The 25,474-nt window shown below is 45.3% G+C and overlaps 1 protein-coding gene across 1 annotated transcript in view; it reads left to right on the plus strand.

The window, feature by feature from the left end:
- The first annotated feature begins 710 nt into the window (after nucleotides 1–710).
- Nucleotides 711–25,474, plus strand: part of UACA (uveal autoantigen with coiled-coil domains and ankyrin repeats) — a 66,325-nt gene continuing 41,561 nt past the window's right edge. Inside the window, exon 1 of the mRNA XM_054041753.1 lies at nucleotides 711–809. Coding sequence (XP_053897728.1) covers nucleotides 750–809 — 60 coding nt within the window. The 5' untranslated portion in view covers nucleotides 711–749. The remainder of the gene's footprint in view (nucleotides 810–25,474) is intronic.

Raw genomic sequence — 25,474 nt, forward strand, 5'->3', positions numbered from 1 at the left:
GTGGTAGTCCTGTTTTTCGGCTTATTTTATGCACATTATGGCTCATTTTTGCCCTGATTGGCTTCCCTGGAAAGTCAGGGGAAAGGCTCCCGCTGTCCTCAGTGGGCCTTGCAAGAGCACAAAGCCGAGTTTAAAAGAATCAGCGAGAACCCCCGTTTTTTATGCCTCTCGACTTCCTGGACCCTGCAAAGCCCTGGGCAGCAAGGGGGGTTATGAGTGTACCAGAGCCGAGCTCTCCCCTACGTCCCAGCCCCCCTGCCAAGCTCCCAGCCCGTGGGTGTGGGATGCTGGCAGAGCTGCCCCCACCCCCCGGCACAAAAGGTGATTCTGGGGTGGGGGTGTCGAGGATGTACCCCCTGCAAGGGGTTTTTTGGGGTGGGGGCTGCTGGGGCACCCCATGCAGGCCCTGTGCAGAGGGGCTGTTGGGCCTATATATATATATATACCCCCCCCCAGTGAGTGCTGGGGGGCCGCTGCAGGGCCCCCTGGCGGCCGCGCTCGGGCCCTGCGGCGGCTGCGGCCCAGGGGGCGGGGCTCTGAGCAGCCAGGTGCGCAGGCCCCGCCCCCGCCCAGGTGAGGCTCGCGGAGCCTTTTTCCAAGGGGAAGTCCCGCCCCCGCGCTCCCTTCCCATTGGCGAGCGCGCCCGCGCCGGCGGCCGGTGATTGGGTGCGGCGGGCGGAGGGGCGGCCCCGCTGGAGCCGCCAAGTCTGGCTCCGTCCCGCTGGCGGCAGAGCGAGCCCGGCCGCGCCATGAAGAGTCTCAAGTCCCGGCTGAAGAAGCAGCACGAAGTGTCGGTGGGCGGGGGCGCGGTGAGTCCCGGCGGGCGGAGCCCCCCCCCCGTGCGCGCGTGGGGGCCAAGATCTCAGCTGGGGGCTGCGCGGGGCGAGGGTTGGACTGGGGGGGGTCGTGGGGCCGGGGCTGGGCTGTGTGTGGGGGGGTCACGGGGCAGTGGGGGGAGGGCTGGGCTGTGCTGGGGGGGTCACGGGGCAGTGGGGGGAGGGCTGGGCTGTGTGTGGGGGGGTCACGGGGCAGTGGGGGGAGGGCTGGGCTGTGTGTGGGGGGGTCACGGGGCAGTGGGGGGAGGGCTGGGCTGTGTGTGGGGGGGTCACGGGGCAGTGGGGGGAGGGCTGGGCTGTGTGTGGGGGGGTCACGGGGCAGTGGGGGGAGGGCTGGGCTGTGTGTGGGGGGGTCACGGGGCAGTGGGGGGAGGGCTGGGCTGTGTGTGGGGGGGGGTCACGGGGCAGTGGGGGGAGGGCTGGGCTGTGTGTGTGGGGGGGGTCACGGGGCAGTGGGGGGAGGGCTGGGCTGTGTGTGTGTGGGGGGTCACGGGGCAGTGGGGCCGGGGCTGGGCTGTGTGTGTGGGGGGGGTCACGGGGCAGTGGGGCCGGGGCTGGGCTGTGTGTGTGGGGGGGGTCACGGGGCAGTGGGGCCGGGGCTGGGCTGTGTGTGTGGGGGGGGTCACGGGGCAGTGGGGCCGGGGCTGGGCTGTGTGTGTGTGGGGGGTCACTGGGCAGTGGGGCCGGGGCTGGGCTGTGTGTGGGGGGTGGTCACGGGGCAGTGGGGGGAGGGCTGGGCTGTGTGTGGGAGGGTCGCGGGGCAGTGGGGGGAGGGCTGGGCTGGGGCTTGGCTGGAGGAGTGTGGGTTGTGGGGCACCGCGGGGGGAGTTGTGGGGCAGTGGGGGTATGTGTGATGGAATTCCCTGCCCATCCCAGTTCTCCAGAGCCAGCCTGTTGTATTCTGTCACTTCTCTTAAAGATCGCTAGATATCTTTTAAACCGCGTACATGCACTGCAAATGGGTTTTTATCTCTCAGGAAATTTGTGTCTACTGTACACTTGGAAATGTGGCTTATTGGAAAGAGGCGTAGAAATACAGCCCTCATGTTTGTAGAACGGTGCTCTGGAAGCTTGCTTGGTATAATGCTAATTCTTCTCTGTAGCACAGTACCACGTTTAATGTTGTTACAAAATAAATACGTTCAGAAGTGTCTTTAAGCTTGATGTATAATGTATAGACTTGCACTGTCTATTGGTAGTCATTAGAAGTCATCTGTTGCAGTCGTATTCTTTGCTTTTTCAGAGCAAGTCTAACATGGGATACTTAAATGTTAAGAAATGCTTTAGTAAATCACAACATTGGAATTCAGTAAATGATTTTGAGGGACAATATGAAGATACAGGATTTTGGTCAAGTACCCTCCCACCTCAAATGCGATTCATTTACCTCAACAAGATATTTTTTGTAAAGTTGAGATTATTTTGATGTAGGACAGTAAATTGCTTTTGCTGAGATTTTGAAACATTGAAGATCACGACTGAGCAGAAACTAACTTTCTGAGAAGGAACTGAGTGATATGAAATGGCTATTGCTAGGGTGATTTGGCATGCAGAAATGAAGAAGTTCATGGTCAAATGTAGACGGAAGAGATGATGATATGGTGCACAGCGTGAGTTTTGGCTGGGTGTCAGTATGCCACAAGATTGAGGTGTATATTGTGGGTACTAGCAATTAATTTCTTGGTGTGTAATTTTGAGATAATCAGACCTTGAAATATTTACCAGGTACATACCAAACTCTAGCTTGTAAGTTTACTATGGAAAAACTTTGTGTGGGTGGCTGTTAATACAAGTAAAGGGAAATGCCTTGGAGAATTCCAGGCCCTGTTCCGAACTGCTGTGGGAGGGAAGATGGTGGGAATCCTGCTGAGATGCTGTCCCAGGATCCATCTTGGGAGTGTGCGCGCGCTCTCTCTCTCTATTATTAGATTTTGGGTAGTAGGTGTCCAATAAATTCTAAGCTCCCACACCCTCATCTAGCCCCTGGAAGGCAGAAAGGTACTTCTTTTCAAACCCCTTGTTTCCTGAACCTTTTTCTCCAGGTAAGATTCTCCCACGGCTTCTATATATTTGGAAGGTCGTTCTTCGTAAGGAGCCTCTATGCATGGCTCTGGTGCTTTTCATAGCTTTCTCAAGCAGTCGCAGAGTGAAATTGACAGAATTAGTGTCAGTTCCTCTGCTGTCTACAAAGTTTTTAATAATTGTTATCCAGTCTTGTGTTGCTGCTTGGGAAAGCTTTAAGCAGCCCATTCAGTCACGTGAATGGTCTCAGATCAGACTCAGGTGAACAGTGCTGCTGTGTTTCACATTTGGGAGGTTAATTTTGCGACTGTAGGGTCTAGAAACTTCCTAAAATAAAAAGCTAAATTCTACATAAATTGAGGGCTTAGCGCACCCTCCGCCACCTCTTATCAAGGAAAGTGTCTTATTCACTAATGGTCTCAAGATGTATGTCACCTTATAGATGTCAGTTGCTCATGTTTAGAGGTGGTCACAGCAGCATTCAATCCTAAATATTCTACATTCTTGAGATTCCAACATGTACTGATGCTGTAAATGTCTTTCGGTGGTCCAGTTACTGTTGAGGGACTGCATTCTTGCAAGTTACACTAGGTGTTCAGTGAAGATACTCATCCTCACTTCGGAACAAATTAAATGCAAAAGATTAGTTGTGTATCAAGAAAGAGCAATGGCTGCTGAATCACCTCTGAATTAGAGGTGATAGAGATTGTGTATTAGTTCATTCCATCAAGTTTCTTTATTTGTCAAAGGTGTACTCTTTGGGACTGAAAGTTTTTTCTGGGATTGTTCAGATTTCTTGTACTTGTATTATATTATATGCTAATAGTTATTACAGCATCATACACAGATTTTATAATTTTAGCATGCTCTACAAATACACCTCTACCTCGATATAAAGCTGTCCTTGGGAGCCAAAAAATCTTACCGCATTATATCAAACTTGCTTTGATCCGCTGGAGTGTGCAGCCCCTCCCCCTGGCGCCCTGCTTTACCGTGTTATATTGGGATAGAAGTGTAGAAGCACGTGCCCAGTCCCAGTGAGAAATATGACATGCACAGCACTTTGAGAAGAAAGGGATTGTTAATGAGGGTGGAATGCTGGAGGAGGTTGGTTAGAAGGGAAGGAGAGTTTGTAGGGATAAGGAAGAGCATGGTAGTCATAAAGCTTAGTGTGGGAGGGAAAAGGGAGGAGTAAAGTGGGAGGACTGGGTAGTGGGTAGGAAACAGAGGAATGTCATTGCGCTAATGTAGTAAATTTAATGTCTTTCATAATGTCAAAGCTTGCTCCATGCTTTCCCTCACAGTCCTCCAGTCTAGTTTTGTCTTATAATTTCTCACTTTAAATAAAGCAATCTCTTGCATAGGCTCTGTGAATTATTTTTTTTATTGTTTTAGCATCTGTTGACTGAGCCAGAATCGGAATACTTTATTATGCAGTTTCAGAAGTGGTTTGTCAGACAAATGATTTTTTCATTAAATCATGTAGTTTAGAAGTACTATAGCCACTAGTAACTAAAACTTTCTCTTTAGAGTTAAGTTGTCATTCTAGTAGTTGTCATCTGCATCAGATCTGGTCAATATTGTTTATATGACTTCCCAGTACATTAAGGCTATCTTTTGCTATTATGTTATATTGCAGATTTTTTGTTTCCACAATTCATATATTTATAATGCTTCATTAAATATTTTTGTTCAGTCTTGTAAAACTTACTTTATTTTGTTGCTAAATCTAAAATAGTGTGAGATATTGGGACCTAGCCACTACATTCTAGGTGGAAAACTAATATTTATTGAAAATATCTCAACAAGGCTGACTTAAATATCCCTTTAGCATTGTATTTTTGGAAACACTTCCACTGCCTCTCAATTCTAAATAATCTGTATTGATATGCTAGAAATGAGTGGACAACTTCCTAAACATGAATTTAAAAACGGAAGCTTTAAACAAATTGCCCGATAGGGCAGTATGGATGGCAAATGCAACTTAACTTGTACAAATGTAAGGTAATGCTTGTTGACAAAAATAGCATAACCTTCACATGTGTACTGATGGGCTCTGGAGTTTCAGGGGAGAAAAGCTGTAGGAGATCCTTTGGAAAGGTCGCTGACATCATGCAATGGCAGTTAAGATAAATTATTTAAATTAGATCATTGAGTGGTGGTATGTCCACATCTGGTTCCAGTTATCTGCCACACTTGAAAGATTTAGTGGAGGCTGAGAATGTCTAGTGGAGGACATCAAAAGAAACTATTAAAATCTGCACATATGAAATTTCAGTAACCTACATTATTTAAAGGAGAAGAGTTTGAGGGGACTCTGAGAGATTCCAAATAAAGGGCATATTAAAAACCAATTTCTTTAACTCATTCTGTAATGTAAGACTGGAGAAAATATTTGGGGAGGGAGGGGAGGATAAATAATCAAAATTAAACTATGTTCAGAACTCATAAAGAAATGTTACTTTATTCATTGCACAGTCTGAGAATTCATTACTGTGGGAGGTCAAGATTTATATTCCGCACAGAATGTTGAAAAAGAGGTGGATGGATAATTATATGACCACTGACCGTGGTTGCTATCCAAAATGAGAAGTGGGTGTTTGTGTTTGTGTTTGTGTTCTTGTCTAGAGGAGTCAGGAAAAAAAAATTCCCACCTTGCTATGCAACTCCACTATTGTCTTAGTGCACTGAGGTTTTTTTTGTCTTCCTCAGAATCATTAGGCATGGGTCATTGCTAGACACCGAATACTGGAATAAGTGTATGTGTGGTCCAATCTGATATGGTAAACTCCTGTCAACCTTTAATCCAGTTGTCCAAATGCTATCCCAGATCTTACTCTTGCTATATGTACTGCTAAGAATTAAGTGCCAACAATTTTGGTTATTGATCATCTGATAATTTCTGAGAACAAATTGTGGCATGTTTACTCCAAAATGAAATAGAGGGGTGAAGCTTGTAATACAGATGCTTGACAAAATATAATTCTGTTTTGTAAGATGTGGTTTCTTATCCCAAAAGTTGATACTCAAAACTGAACCAGGTTCAATAATCCTTCACTAGATTAAAATGGGAAATATCTCCTCCTAGTTTTAGTTAATTGATACTGTATCTTGAATAATTCTCATACTTCTGTCAGGCATATGTGTGTTTTTAAAAAAGCTGTGTTCCTGAAAGCTGAACTGAAATGTTAGAACAACTAGTGATTGGATGCTTGTACAGCTTGACTTTTGTTGTTAAAAAAAAAATTACGAAAAGCTTTGTGTATAATTAAAATGTCTATTCTTAGAACAAGCTTTTTGATGCACTGAAAAACAGTAAGCAGTTCATGGTGCAAAATGAATGGGCTTGGGGGATAGACCATTAGTTTAACAAAGTTTGCTGGCTGATGGTTTTAGGCTGACGTTTTAAAAATTGCTCTCTCCTCACCTTCATATTTAAATATCCAGAATAAGCAGAATCCTGAAAGAGGCCTGGAGGGAGCAATTCTCAAGTCTGTGCCTAATATTTTGTTATGGTGGCTATTGTCTGAAATTAAGATGGGCTCTTTTCACAAACCTATTTGTACTAAAATAGGTTTCCAAGCAGTACCCTTGTGCATTAATCCAAGTAACACATTATTAAACTGTAGTCTCTGAGCAATCTCTGTAGTTAGTGACAGTTAAATGTTCCTAAAGTTATATGTATGTAAAGCAAGTTCTGAGGATGTTGCTGTATTCTATTATATAAATGACTTTTCCTCCACATTTCTTTATGTAAGGAGTGGAACTCCTCTTTATCTACCGCTGATAGTAAAATGACTGAGTGCAATCACTCTTGTATTGTTATCAGAACTGAAGTATGTTGTAACCCTCTGAATTAGCTAGTCCATTAGCAATGACATGCATCTATCTGAGGCCCTGTCTACACTATAAAAATAACTACGTTTAATACATGGGTATAGCAATAATGTGTTATAGCATGGTTTGTTTCTACCATTGTGGAGCGCAAAAATAAATGGTAGAACCATGCTTGAAAATCATTTTTAGTTTGGGCAAAACCTTGTTCTCTGTGGCCTTTTTAAATTCAAGTTTCTGCTGTTGCTCTCTTTGGTGAGAGTTAGAGTGTGGGTAAGGGGCTGGCCATCAGCATTTTAACCTTTGTGTTGTCTAACGCTGCTTGCTGAAAGCATGTCTTGAAAACATGGCGGTTAAAATGTTCATGACCATTCAACACTAGTGCTCCCATTCTTGCTGGCAGTGGTAAGAAATCTGAGGAAAAGTTCAGGCTAATGCTGGGGTTCTCAGGACAAATTTTTTGGTGGCCTCAGTGCGGCCACCAACTCTTGCTGGTGGCTGCTCTCACACTTTTTCCTAAAATACTTACCATATATACTCGTTCATTAGCCCGTTCGTTTATAAGCTGACCCCCCAAGATGGTTATGTAAAAATAGCAAAAACTGTATGACCCTTTCATAAGCCTGCAGAAGGGGGAGGGGGAAGGCTTAAAATCTCCTGGCTGTGAAGGTCTGCCTCTCCTGCCAGAGGATTCCCTTACTCCTCAGTGGCGGGTACTCTGTCACCTCTGTTCGGCCATGTGGAATGCAGCATGGCAGAGAAGGGGAAAATCAGATGTCTCCTGTGCCTCCCCTGCTGATTAATTGCCTCCATGGAGATCTGTGGAGCAGCAGAGTCCCCTCAAATTCTCCTCCTTTAAATAATGTAGGTTATTGAAGTAGCAGCAGCACCTCAGCAGCAAAATCCCCTGTTCCTGGCACAGATGAGCACAGCCCTGGGACCAGCCAGCAGCTGCTTCCTCCCCTCCCCATGTGGGGGAGCTTAGGTTGAAGCACAGTGTCAAAGGGCCAGGGAAGCTTTCCACCCAACCCCTGGAGCCTGCATTCACAGCCCCATGGAGCAGCTGCCCGGCCCCCTCCCCTGCAGTGGTGGTTCCAGGGACAGAGCAAGGAGAGCCTGGGAACGTGTGCTCAGACCCAGCCCCTCCCTCTGTTCTGCAGCGTGCATCCCCTTCAGCTCTGCAGTGGCTCACAGCTATTCTCTGCCAGCAGCGTCAGTCCCGTCTTGCCTCCCAGTGCGACAAAATGGCCACGGACTCTTTGTATGACTAGAGCTTGGTGCCCCTAGCCTAGGATCAGCCTACCCCCAGGCCATGTCCAGGAATTTCACCGGAACAAAGCGTGGGCCCAGTCCCCCACAAACCCCCTTTTTCCCAAGGCATGAAAGCTGCTCAAAAGAGTAATCAGAAGGTCCCTCTCCCACCTCCAGAGAACCATGAGCAGTCCGGGCTCCCTGAGTGACTCTTGCAATGGTCCAGTTTCTGGCCTGGTCGGGGGCGGGGCCTCGGAAGAGGTGGAACAGGGGGTGGGGCCTTGGGAGGGTGAGGAAGGGTAGAGGGAAGGGCCTTGGTTCCAGTGCTGGTAGCACCCCCACTTTTACATAGGTTCTGGCGCCCCCAGTCTCTTCCATCTTCTGAAGAGTCTTACTCAAGGGTTTCCTCTAAGGGGGTGTTGACACAGCAATAAAAGACCTCTGGCCAGCCTGGGTCAGCGCGCTGAGGCTGCAGGGTTGAAAATTGCAGTGTGGATGTTCAGGCTGGGGCTGGAGCCCGGGTTCTGAAATCCCATGAGAGGGGTGAGTCTCAGAGCCCAGGCTCCAGCCTGATCCTGAATGTCTACACTGCAATTTTTTGCCCCACAGTTTGAGCCCTGTGAGCCCAAGTCAGTTGATCCAGGCTCTAAGAGTCACAGCCGTGGGCTTTTTATTGCAGGGTGGGCGTACCCTAGGAGGCACAAAGTGAAATCTGTTTCCTTCAAACTCTGTAAATCTGCAGAGTGCAGATAATTCTCAGCATCTGATTCCCCTGTTTATCTTTATGGAGTGCAACAGGGCAGGCATTCTTCAGTAACTGCTCACCCTCACAGAGTGGAGCATTGGCAATTCAGTGTTGAAAAGACCATGCCAGAGATGTGTGCTGTTTCCTCTAGGCGTGCATACACACAACTCCACAATAGGAGTTCTCTTTGCTTAGGGGAGGAAGGTCAACACTCCAAATCGGAGCTAAAAACTAAAATAATAATTATTAAAGAAACAAAAAACCATGTGCACAGAGAACAGACTTTCAGGAAAACTGTACTGTGTATTGTGAGCTACATTTGAGATCTACAGATGCCTTAGTCAAACTATGGCTGTATATACCTCCTAATACACCCTGTGAGTGTGTAATAGCAGGACAGGGATGGCCTGCCACACCTAAAGACGGGGAAAACATCAGGCTGTCATCTTCAGCTGCCACTTCAGGTCGCCATGACTTAACTATTGGGCTGTCATTCCCAGTTGTCATCAGACCCTAATGTCCTGGTTATTGTTCCCAGCTTCTGGTGCAGATTGCCCCGCCTCAATACTGTCTCCACCTCCTTCCCCAGCAGCTGGCTATGGAGTGATAAGTTGACAGCAGTTCCCATGCAGAAGAACTGGCAGGCACTGAGGGGCTTCCTGGCCCACCATTTTTCTTTTCTTTTTCTTTCTGTCTCCATTCTGCAAGGCCAGAACATTCCTTGACGTGCACCAGTCAAAATTGATCTTGGTGTCACTACCGAAGATGAATGTGCCTTTTTTCCTGGTCGTCAAGGACTCGTCATTTCTACTTAGGACATTTTTTTTACCTGGAAGTGGCCTTCTCGCTATACAGGCTCTTCACAGGCAACCAAGTCTAGGCAAGCATCACCTCAACCCGCACTTTCAGGCATGAAAATTATTAGTTGGCATGATGCCCTCACCTAGGGCATCAGACAAGACACAAGAATTTTGTCATCTGACACCCTGAGTGCACTTGCATGCTCTTACAAGCAATGCCAACATTGGTGGGCAGTATTGCAAATATGGTCTCTCTCAAACTATTTAAAAAAAAAATCATATGTCTAAGAGCTTCTGTTGGTGGAGGAGTCAGGGCATGCAGATAGCCGTCTTGGATCTCCTGTGAATGGGAGCAATTGAACCTATCCCTCCTCTTCACAGGACAGAAGGCCTTACTCCATATTATTCCTAGTTAAACAATCTAAAACAAGCCCAGAAAACTACAGTGCACTTCCCGAAAGTATCAAACAGATCCATTTAACAAAAATCAAGATGGACACCTTCAAATCCACACTAACTGACATCAATGGAGGGGTTGCATGACTTCTAAAGATGTGAAAGATGCTTGTCTTCGTATCCCAGTTCGACAGTCTTACAGTTGCTTCCTAAGCTTTGCTCTCGGAGTACATTACCAGTTGCCCTAGGGTTTAGCAACAGGGCTGGTAGTGTTACTAGTAGCTGTCAATAGGAAGCGGTCTGTGTCTTGCCTTTCCTGGGTGACCACCTTATCCAAGCCTCATCCAGAGTCAGTTGTACGCTCTACCGCTGAGCAATAAGGATGCTGCAGAGCCACGGTTTTGTGAGAGTTAATTAGTTCTGTGTATTCTCAACCTGAGTGGGATTGGTCATTGTAATCTACTAAATTGCTTATTGCAGGAAAGGCAGGAGAAGGGGGGGAATCTTATCAAAACAATCAACCTTTCAAGGGGAGTTCCAATTCATATGCTTCTGTCTCTTCTAGGACCAGTGGTCTCCATGTGGATATTCTTAGGGAGTCTGTGCTCACATGAGGCTACTACAGAGCTTCCTCTTATCCCTGCCTAAACAATCTCTTATCCACCACTCACAAAAGTATCTCCCTTGAGGATTCTCCAGTCATTCCTTGACAGTCCTTGACCTCCCGTAAATAAGAGAGCAAGCACAGCATAAACTGGCGAGAGCTCAGGGCAATCCAATGTGGTCTCAATGTTCTGCTCCAATATCTGGACTTACCTCAAGTGCTGGTCATGACAGACCATACTTCAGCCATGTCATTCATCAACAGACAAAGGGAACGTGGTCTACTGTTCTTCAAAGAGAAGTTCACTTCCTGATGTCTTGGGAAAGGACAATCTGAAGTCAATTTGTTCCCTTCCCATCCAAAGCAAATTGTCTGTTGCCGACTGGCTCATCAGGCCAAAGTTAGATCATCCAGAATTTGAACTACACCTAGAGGTATTTCTCTGTTGGTAAAGAAATTTAGTCTTAAATCTGTTGCTAAATTTGTCTCCCTGCAAATCACAAGATTTCAGTTTTATTCTCTTATCAGTGGGTTCACCAAGCCAAAGTTCTGCCTTGTTGCAAAGATGGCCAAAAGGGACTATTACGTGCCTTCCCTCCCTTTTTTCTCTCCTCACCAGAATGCTACAGAAGTTCAGGAGAGAAGCAGTACTAGTAATTCTGGACAAGAAGGACTTGATTCTCTGATCTTCTTTACAGGGTACAAAGGCCTCCCATCTGCTTTCATCCAGAAGGGATATAATTAGGGCTGTTGATTAATCGCAGTTAACTCTCACGAATAATTCAGAAAAATTAATTGCGATAAATTTTTATCACACTTTGTATTGTTATAATTGAAATTAATATATTTGAGAATGTAGAAAATATCCAAAACTATTTAAATAAATGGCATTCTATTACTGTTTAACAGTGTGATTAATTGTTCAGTGATTAACAGTGTGATTAATTTGTTTGAGTGCATGCACTAAAATCTAGACAGTTTAAGGAACTGATCACAGAACTAAAAATTAACGGTAGCATATGTACAAGTTATCATGACTTGATCACTTTTATAATGTGCAAACAGAATAAAATCCAGACGAGAGAGACAGAGAGATTTGTTGCATTAAAATGGTCAGTTTCACAAAGCTGAAAACAATCATGAGATAAATCAGCTGGGAGGAAGAATTTAATTTAAAAAAGTGAGTAAGGGGGAATTGTTTAAGAACATTTTGCTAGATGCCCTAAAAGCCACAATTGAGGAAGAGGGCCATATTGGTGGAAAGAACTGCTGTGGTTTGGAGTGGAAGTGAAGGCAGCTATAGCAAATGGAGTTGATAGGAATGAATATAAATCAAAAGCTAGGAATTGTAGAAAATTGATAAAGGAAACAAAGGGACACAAGGAGAAAGCTATGGCCAGCAGAGTTAAAGACCATAAGGAGTTTAAGTATATTAGGAACAAAAAGAATCCTAACAATGGTGTTGGTCCACTATTGGATGGAAATGGTAGAATTATCAATAATAATGCAGAAAAGAAAGTGTTCCATTAATATTTCTGTTCTGTATTGAGGGGGGAGAAACAGCTGATATAGTCATATCAGATGATCAGAACGCACTTTCAATTCCACTTGTATCTGAGGAAGATGTTAAATAGAAGCTACTAAAGTTACATTTTTAAATCAGTGGGTCCAGATAATTTGCATCCAAGACACTTTTCAGTAATCTCGAAACACTGGGGAAGTCCCAGAAGATGGGAAGAAAACTAATGTTAATGTCAATACATTAAAAAAGTAAATGGGATGACCTGGGTTATAGGCCTGTCAGTCTGACATTGATTCCGGTCAGGATAATTGATTGGCTGATGCAGGACTTGATTAACAATTATATTACCCTCCTTCAATTAATCCCAAACAACATAGGACCCCTCGCAGGGTTCCAGAGCTTGGGCCCAAGCCCAGATGTCTACACAGCAGTTTTTCAGCCTGTGAGCCCGAGTGAACTGATCCAGGCCAACTGAAGGGTTTTTATTCCAATGTAAACATTCCCTTACTGGTCTGCCTTGAAGCTTTAGTGTTCTCTCAAGCAGGGAGTGCTGTTACGCATAAGTTCTTAGCTGAAAGAAAAAACAAAAATAGTGAGCATCTTACATGTCTTATTTATCCAGCCATTAGCAGATGTCTTAACTCATTATCCAATATTAATTACAGGGTGGAGATCTACATTTAAAACATTCCAGTCTAGCACTCCACTGTCAATGTCAATTCTTCATTAAAATAGCTTGATGATGTGAAAATGCAGCAGGCCTGAGAGTCTCTTTACCAGCGTGGGGGTAGGGAAGGGAACTAGCTGACACTGTTCTGTACTAGGACAGAAAGAACAGCTGGCAAAATAGGAGTGTTTGAAACTTGTTCCCAGCGTCAGTTCTCATGACAATCTCAGCCCAGCCTAGTTCTCTGTAATCTCTTCAACCCATGCAAGAGAGTTTTTAAACCCAACTTTTCATTATCATTTCTCTGTATGAGTTCACAGGTGAGTCTTTCCAGTGTCAATTTTATTCAAAGGCAAACGTACTCTGACCTTTGCAAAGCATGCAGTTTATTGCCCTGTTCATAGTATAAACTGATCGCTGATACTGAAAGATCAGGTCTGCCACAATCTGCCTCTCTTGTGTTCCATCCCTTTCCCCTCTCACACGCAATATTGCAGGGGTTCTCAAACTTCATTGCACCATGACCCCTTTCTGACAACAAAAATTACTACATGACCCCAGAAGTGGAGACCAAAGCCTGAGCCTGCCTGAACCCTGCTGCCCTGGGTTGGGGAGGGCCAAACCTCATTGCCCCAGATTGGGGGACCGAAGCCAAAGGGCTTCAGCCCCAGGCAGGGGGAGTGCAACCTGAGCACCGCTGCACAGGGCTGAAGTCCTCAGGCTTCGGCTTCAGCTTTAGGAGGTGGGGCTTTGGCTTCTGCCTGGGCCCCAGCAAATCTGAACCAGTCCTGGCAACCCCATTAAAACGGGGTCACAACTCACTTTGGAGTCCTGACCTTGAGAACTGCTGCAATCTTGGCAATATGTGAGCTGACTTCTGGTAAGAACAAATCCAACCAATTGTCTACTGGAAAGAGAAGGTGACATCAACGGTTTTCATTTTGCAGGTATTGTTGTGGAGTTCCATTATTTTGGGTGCTGTAGAATTTTTTTGAACGTTTAAATAAGTGTAATGCGTATAGCCTGTGGGTGAAAACACAAGGACCACTGGTGAAAATGACATTCTATAGGCTTTAAATAAGTGATTAAGAGAAAGGTACAGGTAAGCGTATGAGATACGCTACATCTAGTGTAGGAAGGGAAGAAATGCCACCTAGTTCTTGCTTAAATGGAAAATGTAGCTATTTACTCGTGGTATAAAGTACTAACAAATGTACTAATGTCAACCTACAGTGCACTTGGATATTTATGCTTACCTAGCTTTCCTATCCAGTCGAATGAGAAAGTTGAGTACAATCAGTTGAGAAACCCATTGCATTGGTGTTGCCCATCTTCCTTAAATAAAGGGTTCTGTGTGCTGGCTGAAACGTAGGCCAGAATGAGCTGGCAGCGAAGCCGACGAGCTACTACCAAGCCCCCGAAGCATGCAAGTCTGGGCCAGCACATAGGAGGAAGTAAGAGGATGTAAACACATACCATTCATTTCTCATAGATACTAGCAACAAGTTGTAAAAAGGGAGGAGTGTGATCAGATTTTAGTTTGAAATTGATATTAGAAAAGGCTTTTCAAAAAAAAAAAAAGACAGAAACACTGACCATGTGCTTTATATGTGACCCAGACCCTGTGTGTTCTGGAACCTGCTGCAAAATTTACCCCTTGTGGCAGAATTTGCTATAGCAGCTGATGTCTTGAGTGTCTTGTCTTGAGTCTGCAGATGGCGTTGCCAATAGCAGTAAAGGGTGTGAGCTAGTCCTGAAACCTCAAATGTCAACACTAACTATTTCACCACTGACCATTATAGTGGACACATCCTGTTCTGTATAGGTTCTTATTCTGTTCTGTAATATGGATTAATGTGCTTCTCCCACAGTTCTTCCCAAAGGCCCCATATGTCCCCATCTCTGCTCCTAAACATCTAACTATCGCGCCCACCTGCTACTCCAATTTCTACAATGTACTTGTGGTGTGTTAACATTGATCTGTGGGGGAAAACTGAAGAGATCATGGTACAGTAAACAAAATTGAATTTAATATCAAAATAACCGGGTACTATAGTGACTGCCTATTGTGGTGGTTTCTTCTTTCACTCAATAAAGTGTCCATTTTAAAAAATGTACCTGAAAATGCTACAGAATCTGTCTGCTGAATTGGAGAGCTACAGAAAACAGGGTCTTGCTTCAGAATTTAGATCTTTCTTGCTGCTGAATATCAGGCATTGTTTATAATGCTTCTCTCTTTTTAAGATCATGAGACTCACGAGATCATGAATCAGGCTTAATTTTACTTAGAAATCGCATCTCTTGCGATTAATTCATATGAGTTGGCATGTCTGGAAGTTTCCCAGTAGATAAAGCAGCACTGCTCAGTGTGAAAAACCGTGTGATGTTCTACCCCAACAACAAATGGAAATGGGCTTGGGGAGCTACAATCTCTGAAATTTGTAACACATTTCCTTAAACGATAGTTTTATTTAGAGAGGGGCAGTTTTCCTTCTGGAATGATTTAAAGGAAAAACAATGCTTCTAGAACCTAGCAACCTGTTACAGATCCCGTTACATATCCCTTGTGTGCAAGGGAAGAGCTATCGAAACTGTCAGACAGCTTTTCTATCCATGGACACCGTTACCAGGCTTTCCTCGCTCTAGTGTCCAAACCCCACACTTTTAGCTGGGGCTCTTGGGATCCCCTTTGCTGTATCATGGAGGCAGCTGGCAGTGTGAAAGAGCTTTGCTTGCAGATTTGACTTGCATCCTTGTGGATGAGGATTCATGTGCTTGCTCAGTCTTGGAAATCTAACTTGGTGATTTTGAATGATTCTAACAGTAGTGAGAGAGAGCAAATGCCTGGTACATGATGTGTCTCCTGGAACGTAGGCTAATACTAGAAGAGTCTTGCCGGAAGGGAGTGGGACATGGAGAGAAGAGACCCACCCACATGGTGCACCCCACAGTCTGATCTGCCTTGTACTTCGTCACAGCCTTGGCCAAGCTCCCCCTGCTTGACGCTCACCAGGCTGGTGTGTTTGGGTCCCACCACACTAGACCCGTGTGTTTTTAAGTTTCCTGAGACTGGGCTCAGAGTCCTGAGTCTGCACTATCTCTTCCATTGGTGTGTCAGGGAAGTTCCTGGGCACGGGCGCTCTGTTAGTCCTTCATGAAAACGAGACCTCATGGTCCAGCTGCTCTAGATCCCCAGGACCAGTGTTGACTCCCCATAGACATCTGTTACCTAACCACAGCCTTTCCCAGAGCTCCGGCCTTGGGGGTCCTCTGCCTTGCAGTTGACCTCTCTAGGGCTATGTGAGAGTGGAAACAGATACAGGCTTTGCAGAGGGCTTCTCAATCAATCCCTCTTTACTTTAGACAGCACAAGAAATACACAGATCCTGACAAAACAGTAAAACACCTGCACATGTTTACCTGCTTCAGTTTCCTCACCACTCCTGAGTACTCCTTGGGCTTAGGTCAGAGTCTCTTAGACTAGAGCGTATCCAGAATCCTTCCTCTCCTGCACATGGCTTCCTTTCCGAATCATGGAGTCCGTCTCTGAACCCTGCAGTCAGTGACCTTCTGGGCGTTCTCTAAAATGATCAGTAAGAGACCCTTCTTTTTAAACTTCCCGTCCCCTGGTGGAAGACTAATGGTCATCTTCCCCCCCCCCCCCCCCCCCCCCCATTAGTCTTACACCAGGGGATTTGCTGCCTGATTACCATCCTCTTGGAGTTCGGACTTGAAAAACTGGCTTGCTCTGGGTGATAGCGGTCTTTGTTCATGAGTGCTCCATATGAATAGGCCGTCAAAATTTAATGACCCTCCACTGTTAGCTTTGTGCCAGGTGCAAGAATTTCTCCTGTCACCTCCTGTGGGTTTCAGCTCAACATGGAGGCAAAATTCAGCAAAAAAGGCATACAAACCCCACGCTCAAAATGGAGTTTGCTGTCTGACACACATCCATAGAGAGGCCTCAATATCAAACAGTTAGTAAGCTGTACATTCCCCAGATAATCACAGCCTTAAGGAATGGTGAGCCTTGCAGGGTAGCACAAAGGTTTTTACCTTTTTCTCCTTGTGTATAAACAGTTTAAGGTAGGGGTGTGTGTGTGTGTGTGTGTGTGTGTGTGTGTCAGGGTAGGGTCTGGCATAACCGCTGCATTTGAGGCGTTTCTGACAATATGTTGGCTTACTTCTTACGCTGGTACTCCTGGTGTGTGTTTCTCTTCTGCGTGGTCTCTGCTGGTACTGAAGCCTTACTTGGCTCCGAACTGGTGGTTTTGTGAAGCGTCTGCCCCCCGATTCTGCATGCAGGGGAAGAGACTTTGGGGGGAGAAGGGATATTTTCTGCTACTGTCATTGTCGTCTTTGAAGGCATTCAGTGGTGGGAGATCATCTCAATATCCTAACTAAAACAAGTGAGCAGGGAGATGCTCTGCTGAGTTAGGAAAGTAGACTGGGGTGTGAATAAACTAATAGACTCCAAAGCACCTTGTTTGAGGACATTCTGCTACCTGTCAGTCTACTACTGAAACAGCATCCAGGAGATGCAAACTGAAGCCCTTTAGGTGTGGATGCATTGTACGTATGATGGTCTGTTGGACCTGTTAATTGCTGCTGTGATAATCGAACCTGTGATAATCTAAGCCAGTGGTCACCAACCCATCGATCGTGATCACCAACTGGTTGATCCTGGAGCCTCTGCCAGTCGATCGCAATCTCCGTGGCCAGGTGGTGCAGCAGGGCTCTCCAGCAGGCTGCCTGCCTGCCGTGACCCCATGCCACTCCCGGAAGTGGCTGGCTGCTGGCATGTCTCTGCGGCCTCTGGGGAGGAGGGGGGCAGCTGGTCTCCATGCTCTGCCCGTGCAAGTGCTGCCCCCCCTCCCCCCAGCTTCCATTGGCCTGTCTGAGCCCCGCTGCGCCGCTGACCAGGAGCCGCCTGTGGTAAGCACCTCCCGGCTGGAACCTACACCTCACACCCTCTCTTACACCCCTACCCCAGCCTGGAGCCCCCTCCTGCACCAAACTCCCTCCTAGAGCACACCCCATATCCCCTCCTGCACCCCAATCCCCTGCACCAGCCTGGAGCCCCCTTCTGCACTAAAATCCCTCCCAGAGCTTGCACCCCCCACTCCTGCACCCTAACCCCTGCCCATGCTCAGCCAGTGCACACCCCACACTTGAGAATATTACATTGATTGGTGACAATCCCTGAAGGATGTTGGATCTATAAACCACAAATGACAGTAATAAAAAGTAAAACTCATGAAGTGTCCAGTGGATTCTGAGATTAGGTGCAGTGTGACTACATGACCCCTGCACCCATACTCCCTCCCAGAGCTTGCACCCCTCACTCCTGCAGCCCTCCCACACTCCAAACCCCTTGGTCCCAGCCCAGAGCCCGCACCCCAACCCCCTGCCTCAGCCTGGTGAAAGTGAGTGAGGGTGAGGGAGGGGGGGAATGGAGTGAGTGGGGTGGGGCCTCGGGGAAGGGCGGGCCCTTGGGGAAGGGGTGGGGTAGATCCTGAGTTGATTTTAAATTCAAAATGTGATCTTGTGCATAAAAAGGTTGAAGACCACTGCTCTAAGCCTTCTACAAGGATAGTCTATAAATAACCAACTGTATTGCTGATCTCACCCTGTGATTGTCATTCCCTACATTCTCAGCAGCTCTGTGTCCTTTCTGCTACCTCTGGTAACTTAAGAACATCCTGTGTCTCTTTTTCCAGAACTGCAAGAGTAATCACCGTTCTTGGTACCATATGTACTGTGAATGATGTACCATATGTACTTCAAGGACCTCTACTGGCAGGCCCTCATTTATTCACTACTTAGTTGAAATAGCAGGTGGGGAAGTTTGTTTTTTTTGAAGGTCCCATTAATTCTAAGGGACATTGCTAAGGTTGGTAGGGCAGATTTTACATTCCTTTTAAAATGCTACTATTTAAACTGTTGGTGATCTTTGCACTTCCCCTCCCCCCCCCCCCATCAAATTAAGTGCTGTAAACGAATTCTTGAGCAGCACAAAGTGGGGAGAGGGAGGGACATGTTTCAAAGCTGCAGGGAAATGAGAGCGAGAGAGAGGTTGTTACCTCTAAAGCTAGAATATGCAGGGTAAGTGTAAATTAGTAAATGATTAGAGGGGATTGATTGAATAGTTTTCATTTTCTCAACTACTGGCAAACAAGTGCCTTAAAAATCCAATTACCACCTGCTTAAGCTGTTATATAATGCAAAAAGCATCATCGTACTGGACTTTCTTTCTTACCCTTTAATTTGGTTTATATGTCAATTTCTTATCACCTTGCTTGCACTAGTTTATTTTTAGATAATTTTCCATTTCTTTAAAATGATGGAGAAGACTTCAGGTGCCAGTTGGTTTTTATAGTTCTTTCAGACAGTTCCTATTGGTTCCCATTCAAGGTGGAATTTAATTGTGTATTCAGTTACCTAAGTTTCAACTCTTGATTGAAAGACTTCAAGTTACAGAGAACCTACCATTTACTCCAGTTCAAACCAGCAAGTGTTCTAAGACCCTGCAAACAATTGAGGTCAAGGCAACGGGCCTGTTTTTCCCTGATCACTTTTTTCCTTTCTTAAATATAGATGCTGAATTTGCAATTCTCTAGTCATAGGGTATGGCCTCTGAGTTTATGGATTCATTAAAAATCCTTGCTATTAGACTGTCAATTTCATGTGCCAGTTCCTTTAATATTCTTGGATGGAGATTATCCAGGCCCCCTGGTTTGGTCCTATTAAGCAGTTTGCGTGTCACCTCAGATGTGGTCATCTCTGTCTCCATATCCTCGTTCCCATTAGCCACCCTGTCTCTGTGCCCAGGCTTCTCGTTACTCTTATTCAAAACTGAGGCAGAGTGTTCATTTAGTTGTTAGGCCATGGTTGGATCATCTTTAATCTCCACCCCATTCTCAGTGTTTAGCAGTCCCAATTCTTCTTTCCTTGTTTTCTTTTTATTTATGACTAAGGTTCTTTTACAATTGGTTTTAATTTCTTTTGCAAAGTCCATCTCTGCGTGGCTTTTCCCAGTTCACTTTTTCTCTACGCTTTCTGACCTCCGGAGGTAGCTTTCCTTGCTGATCCATCCCTCCTTCTGTTCTTGTTCAGGGTAATTTAGGCGAGTACTCAATGAACTCAGTGAGACTGGCTGCTGTGTGCCTTTTTTATTGGGATTGGGGTCTCACTTAGTTGTAATGCTTCAAGGTGAACTTTGACATTGTGAGATTGAACTATTTTTACATGGGCTTGAAGAGCAGTTAAAGTGAAAACTACCAACGATTCTGAGTGAGGCAGTGTGATGTGTGATCTCTAACTATTAGATAAATATACATCCTTCATTTGAAAAATAAAATATATTATTTGCAATTTCCAGCAGCACTGGAAGTATCTGTGTTTGAGGGTAGCCATTGTCAAAAGGAAAAGATTATAGCAGTATATAAATTATTAGGTGTCTGCTCTAGATAGCTTCTCCAGCTATCTTACTTCTGGTTCCACAGAACAGAATTCCAATATTTCACTGTTAGAAGGTGATGGAAGCTAATATATAAACACATTGTTCACCTTTCAAATGTTGCCTTTGGCATTTTGGTGTAGACTGTTCCCTGCTGAATTTCTTTCTGGTGTCTTGTCCCGTGGAGAAGATATGTGCTGTTTGTTAGAGTTCTGAAGATGTCTTATTGCTGTGTGCTGAGGTCAGAGGGTAGGAAATGCTTCTGAGAAGGGAAATATTGTGGGGTGAGTGGAAGAAAGGTGGAAAATCTTCCTAAATTTGGCAATGAGATATGTTCAGTAGGATTTTGTGACTCAAAGGGGGCAGGGCCACAGGTGACAACTCTGTGGACGTTGAGGGTGGAAGGAAGGAAAGTGGATAGTGATATCCCATGGGCCCCAGGTAGCTGAGGGGTTTAGGATGCAACTGGCTACTACAAGGATATTTCAAGCCCCAAGTGGTAAGTGTTTTTATTTGTTTTGCACGCCCCCTCCTCCCCCTCCCCCCCCGACAATCTAGTGTTTGAAAATCTGAGTCCATGGCTGACTGAGAACTTGGTGCTCTTTTAGAAGCTAAAAGAGAAGCAGCTGATGGAGGGAGAAATGTAGCATGAACATTGAAGCAGAACAAAAACAAATAAAATCACTGCTCTGTAGAGGGCACTTAGTTTGGGACCTGCTCTATTGGAACACTTGTGGGGGAGAAGATTGGTAAGAGCCTATGGGTATGTCTGCACTACGGCTAGGAGTGTGACCAGCAGAGCTCGCACTGCCTGAGTTTGTGTGCTAAAAATAGCAGTACAGGTGTTGGGGCTGGGGCTTAGGCTCTGAAGTGGCCCCTGACCCCTTTCAGAGCTGGTGCGTCTCCACGGCTATTTTTAGCACTGTAGTGTGAACCCTAGTCTGTGGACTCTGAGACTCACTGCTGTGGGCTGCTGCTTGCTGTATACAGATGCTGTTTAAGAACTCTGAAATGCGGCATCAACTGGGGTCTGGGAGAAGTGGTCCAAAGCCCCCCTCTCACTTCTGAAAGTTAATTGTTTAGCTGAATGGGGGCAGAGCAGGGCACATCTGCCCTGAGCAGAGGCTACCACAGCAGTTACGGGAGGAGATCTATCCCACTCTGGCCAGCAAGCAGCCAAAGAGCAGAGAGCGGGGCTATTTCTGTTCAGAATGAGCTGCTGCTGTTAGTTCTCCCAAGTCAGCATCCTTCCCCATGTGGGACAAGGGAAATCGGGGATTCCTTAAAAGCTGCCAGATTCTTGCAGTTGTTGTGCAGCAAGCTTTTAAGTTCTGGGTCTAAGGTCGTTACAAACATTGGTTAATTAGACCGAGAACCTTAAATATAATCTACATATTTATTACATATCTATTACCTGGTTGTGGTCATCTTGTTCCTTGTGGTAATCTCATCAAATGATGGCTTCTCTAGCAGTCCTCTTCCTGCAAAGTACTCTAATTACCTGGATGTAATGATCGAAAATACTTGGGCTTTTAGAACACTTTCCATCTCTAAGGCCTTTACCAACAGTGAATTATAGATGAAAGGTATTCTATACGCATAAAGTGCTGGAAATCGTTACACCCAGGGAGATTTATCTGGCACTGTCTTTGCTTTTAAAATATCCCCTCCTATATGTACTCAAAATGTTTAAAATTTTAAACATCAGATGCGTATATTTTTAACTTAATCCAAAATTTACATCACAAGCTAATAGTTTATTTAGACTTAAAGGTCTTGCTCAAAAATTATCTGTTCCAACTACCCCCTGATACATTGACTTATAAAGGATAACTGGCAAAGTTGTGCTCTCTGAGATCACCTATTAAAACAAAAAACAATGTTGAACTCTGTGGAAGTAAACTGTTTTCTCTGTGACTAACTTTTGTTTGGCACTATTGAACTCCATGTGTTTACGTGATTCAATGGGATAAGAATGCAAAGTTTATGTGCTAGAACAGCCTAAAAACAGCTAGTTTTGAATTGAAGTAGTAATTGCTATAATGTGGGTGCATGCCTTAATCATGAAATGCAAAGCTGAATTGTCTGTTTTTCATAAACCCCAGCCTGTTCACTTCCCACCATAAACTAAACCAGAAGGGCCTGTTTACAAATTAAATAGGATGAAAACATTATCTTGCAATTTCCCATGTCTTTTTTTATCCTTTTTGTTTAAATATATGTTTTGCTGCCCTGGGGGGGAAGTTTCTGTTTAAACTCTGCAATTACAGGTTTGAAATTGTGGGCAGAAAGGGGGAAAAGAGAGTGCCAATTATACACCTTGTTTTAATCTTTATAGATATGTCCTTGGGCTTTGTAGTAGCTAACCCATCTTCTGGTTTTTGTAATAGGTAGCTGCAAGATCATGTACTTTTTTTCGTAAAAACAGAACGGTCAAAATGCTCTTTCAAGTCTATGTACTGCTTTTGTGGTTCAGCAGTAGACTTTTTTAAACATACTGCTAGTAGCAAAAGCTCTAAGCAGCATGAATATCAGGTAAATGAAACATTTTTGTTGTTTTTTCTGTTTTATACCTGTTGAGTGTGGATTTTAAACACACACACAAACCCCCAAAAGACTGTTTGACATATTCCTGGGCATATGTATTCCAGATCTTCATTTCCTCCTTATACTGTAAACAAAGTGTGTGTTCAGGCAAGTCATTCTAATCAAAACTTGTATTGACATCAATGACATTTCCATGCCTGGAATGAGGGAGGCGGCTACCCACTGTGTAGGTGAGTGGGATTTTTCAAAAGCACTCTCTACTTGTCCGTGTGTTCCCAATAGGAGTTTTACTTACTGAATTTGATGGGAACAGAGTTAGTCCAATAAAATATTTTTTTTCCTTTCAAAACAAGGCTTTTTTCCAAGTATAAAGCTAACCGGGATTTGGCAGCTGTTACTCCTGTAAGGACCATATTGTTACGCCAGAGCTTTAGATAACTTTTGTTTTTGTATTGAACCAAATCCAAATGTAGAAAGTCAGAGCAATTTATCTTTTTGGTCAAAGCCAGTTAAGGCCTCTGGTGTTCACTCATACTGATTTATTTAGATCTTTTTATAGGGTAAATGTTGGATCCTTGTATAATACTGCATTGTTTAAAAATATTTGGACATCAGTGGAGACATTTTAGCTACTTGGATGAAGTACACAAGCTGCATTAAAGGATCAGACATCCTGGGGTGAGGAGCCTTGATTTTTTTTTTTTTTAAATCCTAACAGCTGGTTCCTAACAATCTCCTTTATTTCTATAAGGTGTGTGTGTGTGTGTGTGTGTTGGGGGGAGGAGGGAAGGTTCTTGAAGTGGGGCGGGGGAGGGAATGTGGGAAGTGAAGGTGGGAGACACCATTGGCACTTACTTTAAAAACTCTTTGTGGGAAGCTGTACAAAGTGCACTATGAATGTTGTTTTTCTTAAAGCTCCCTTAAGGTTAGCTTTTTGTACAATGGTGCTAGCTGGCCAAATATTTTTCCCTTGTGACTTGATTCCTTTGCAGGTCTCTTAAATTGGAATGCTTTAGTTTATAATATTACATGGGAGAAGGGACAATAAACAAAAGAAATTACTACATCTACCATCCTTTTAACCAGGATCTCACCGTATTAGCATTCCATCCTTGCACGCTGCTCCAAATAGGTGTATCAGTACAGCTAACATTAAGGCACTATACCTGCAGTGGAAATCTTATAGAGCTAGAATGAAAGTAGACATCCATTCCTCTCACCCCTGCCCCAGTCGTCCTCCGCTTTCTGGAGCTGTCACACCGATGCCTCTTACTCTGAATGGACAGCTGCCATCAAACCGCCCTTTCAATGGTTTCTCTCCTGCTGATTATGTAATTTGAACAGCCACAAGTGAATAATGTCACTGTAAAGCTGTTGAACATCAGCTCAGGTAGTTAGCATCCTATACTCTGCTATGTTTTGGAACAGAGTGAACAGCATGAGTTCTTAGCTCTCACTCTTGCTTCCAGAACTTTCTTTGGCCTTCTTTCCCTTCAGTTTATTTAGGCCTCTCTTCCCTTGAAGGGCACTGAATAGGCTAAGATCAAATTAATTAGTGTGTCCCTGTGGCAGGGCTGTTCCAATAACATTTTAGAAACTAACAGGAAATGAGGGGGTTGCAATATTTCCTTCCAATGCTGACTAGCCAGTTCAATGCAGTTGCCTCTATGCCACCGAGTCCCTGTTTCTCTTCTTGCTATGTGTCTGATTTTTCGACTGGAACGCCTGGTTGAAAAGGGACCCTGGCAGCTCTGGTCAGCACCAGCTCTGGTCAGGGCCATTAAAAGTCCAGTTGGCGGCGCAGCGGGGCTAAGGCAGGCTCCCTGCCTGCTGTGGCTCCGCACAGCTCCCGGAAGCAGTGACATGTCCCACACTCCGGCTCCTAGCGTGTGGAGCTCCCTAGCTGCCCCTGCGCATGCCCCCGCCCCAAGCACCGGCTTCATAACTCCCATTGGCCGGGAACCGCAGGGGACTGCGCCTACGGATTAGGCAGCGCAGAGATCCGCCTGGCTGCGCCTCCGTGTAGGAGCCAGAGGGGGAACATGTTGCAGCTTCTGGGAGCTGCTTCAGGTAAGCGCCGCCTGGAGCTTGCACCCCTGACTCTCTCCCACGCCCCAACGCCCTGCCCCCCTCCTCCCTCCAAACCTCTCGGCTCCAGCCCAGAGCACCCTAGTGCACGCCAAACCCTTCATCCCCAGCCCCACCCCAGAGCCCAGACCCCCTCCTGCATCCCAACTCATTGCCTCAGCCTGGTGAAAGTGAGCAAGTGAGTGAGGGTGGTGAAAGTGAGCAAGGGAATGGGGTGGAGTGTGGGGGGCGGAGCAAGGATGTTAACTTTCTACTCACATAAAACTGAACAACCCTAGTGGGACATAGAATCATAGGACTGGAACGGACCTCGAGAGGTCATCTAGTCCAGTCCCTGCACTCATGACAGGACTAATTATCTAGCCCAGGGGTAGGCAACCTATGGCACGTGTGCCAAAGGCGGCACACGAGCTGATTTTCAGTGGCACTCATACTGCCTGGGTCCTGGCCACCGGTCTGGGGGGCTCTGTGTTTTAATTTTTAAATGAAACTCCTTAAACATTTTAAAAACCTTATTTACTTTACATACAACAATAGTCTAGTTATATATTGTAGATTTAGACCTTCTAAAAACATTAAAATGTATGACTGGCACGCGAAACCTTAAATTAGAGTGAATAAATGAAGACTCGGCACACCACTTCTGAAAGGTTGCTGACCCCTGATCTAGACCATCCCTGACAGGTGTTTGTCCAACCTGCTC

This window comes from Malaclemys terrapin, chromosome 10 (assembly GCF_027887155.1).
Source record: "Malaclemys terrapin pileata isolate rMalTer1 chromosome 10, rMalTer1.hap1, whole genome shotgun sequence".
Taxonomy (NCBI): domain Eukaryota; kingdom Metazoa; phylum Chordata; order Testudines; family Emydidae; genus Malaclemys; species Malaclemys terrapin.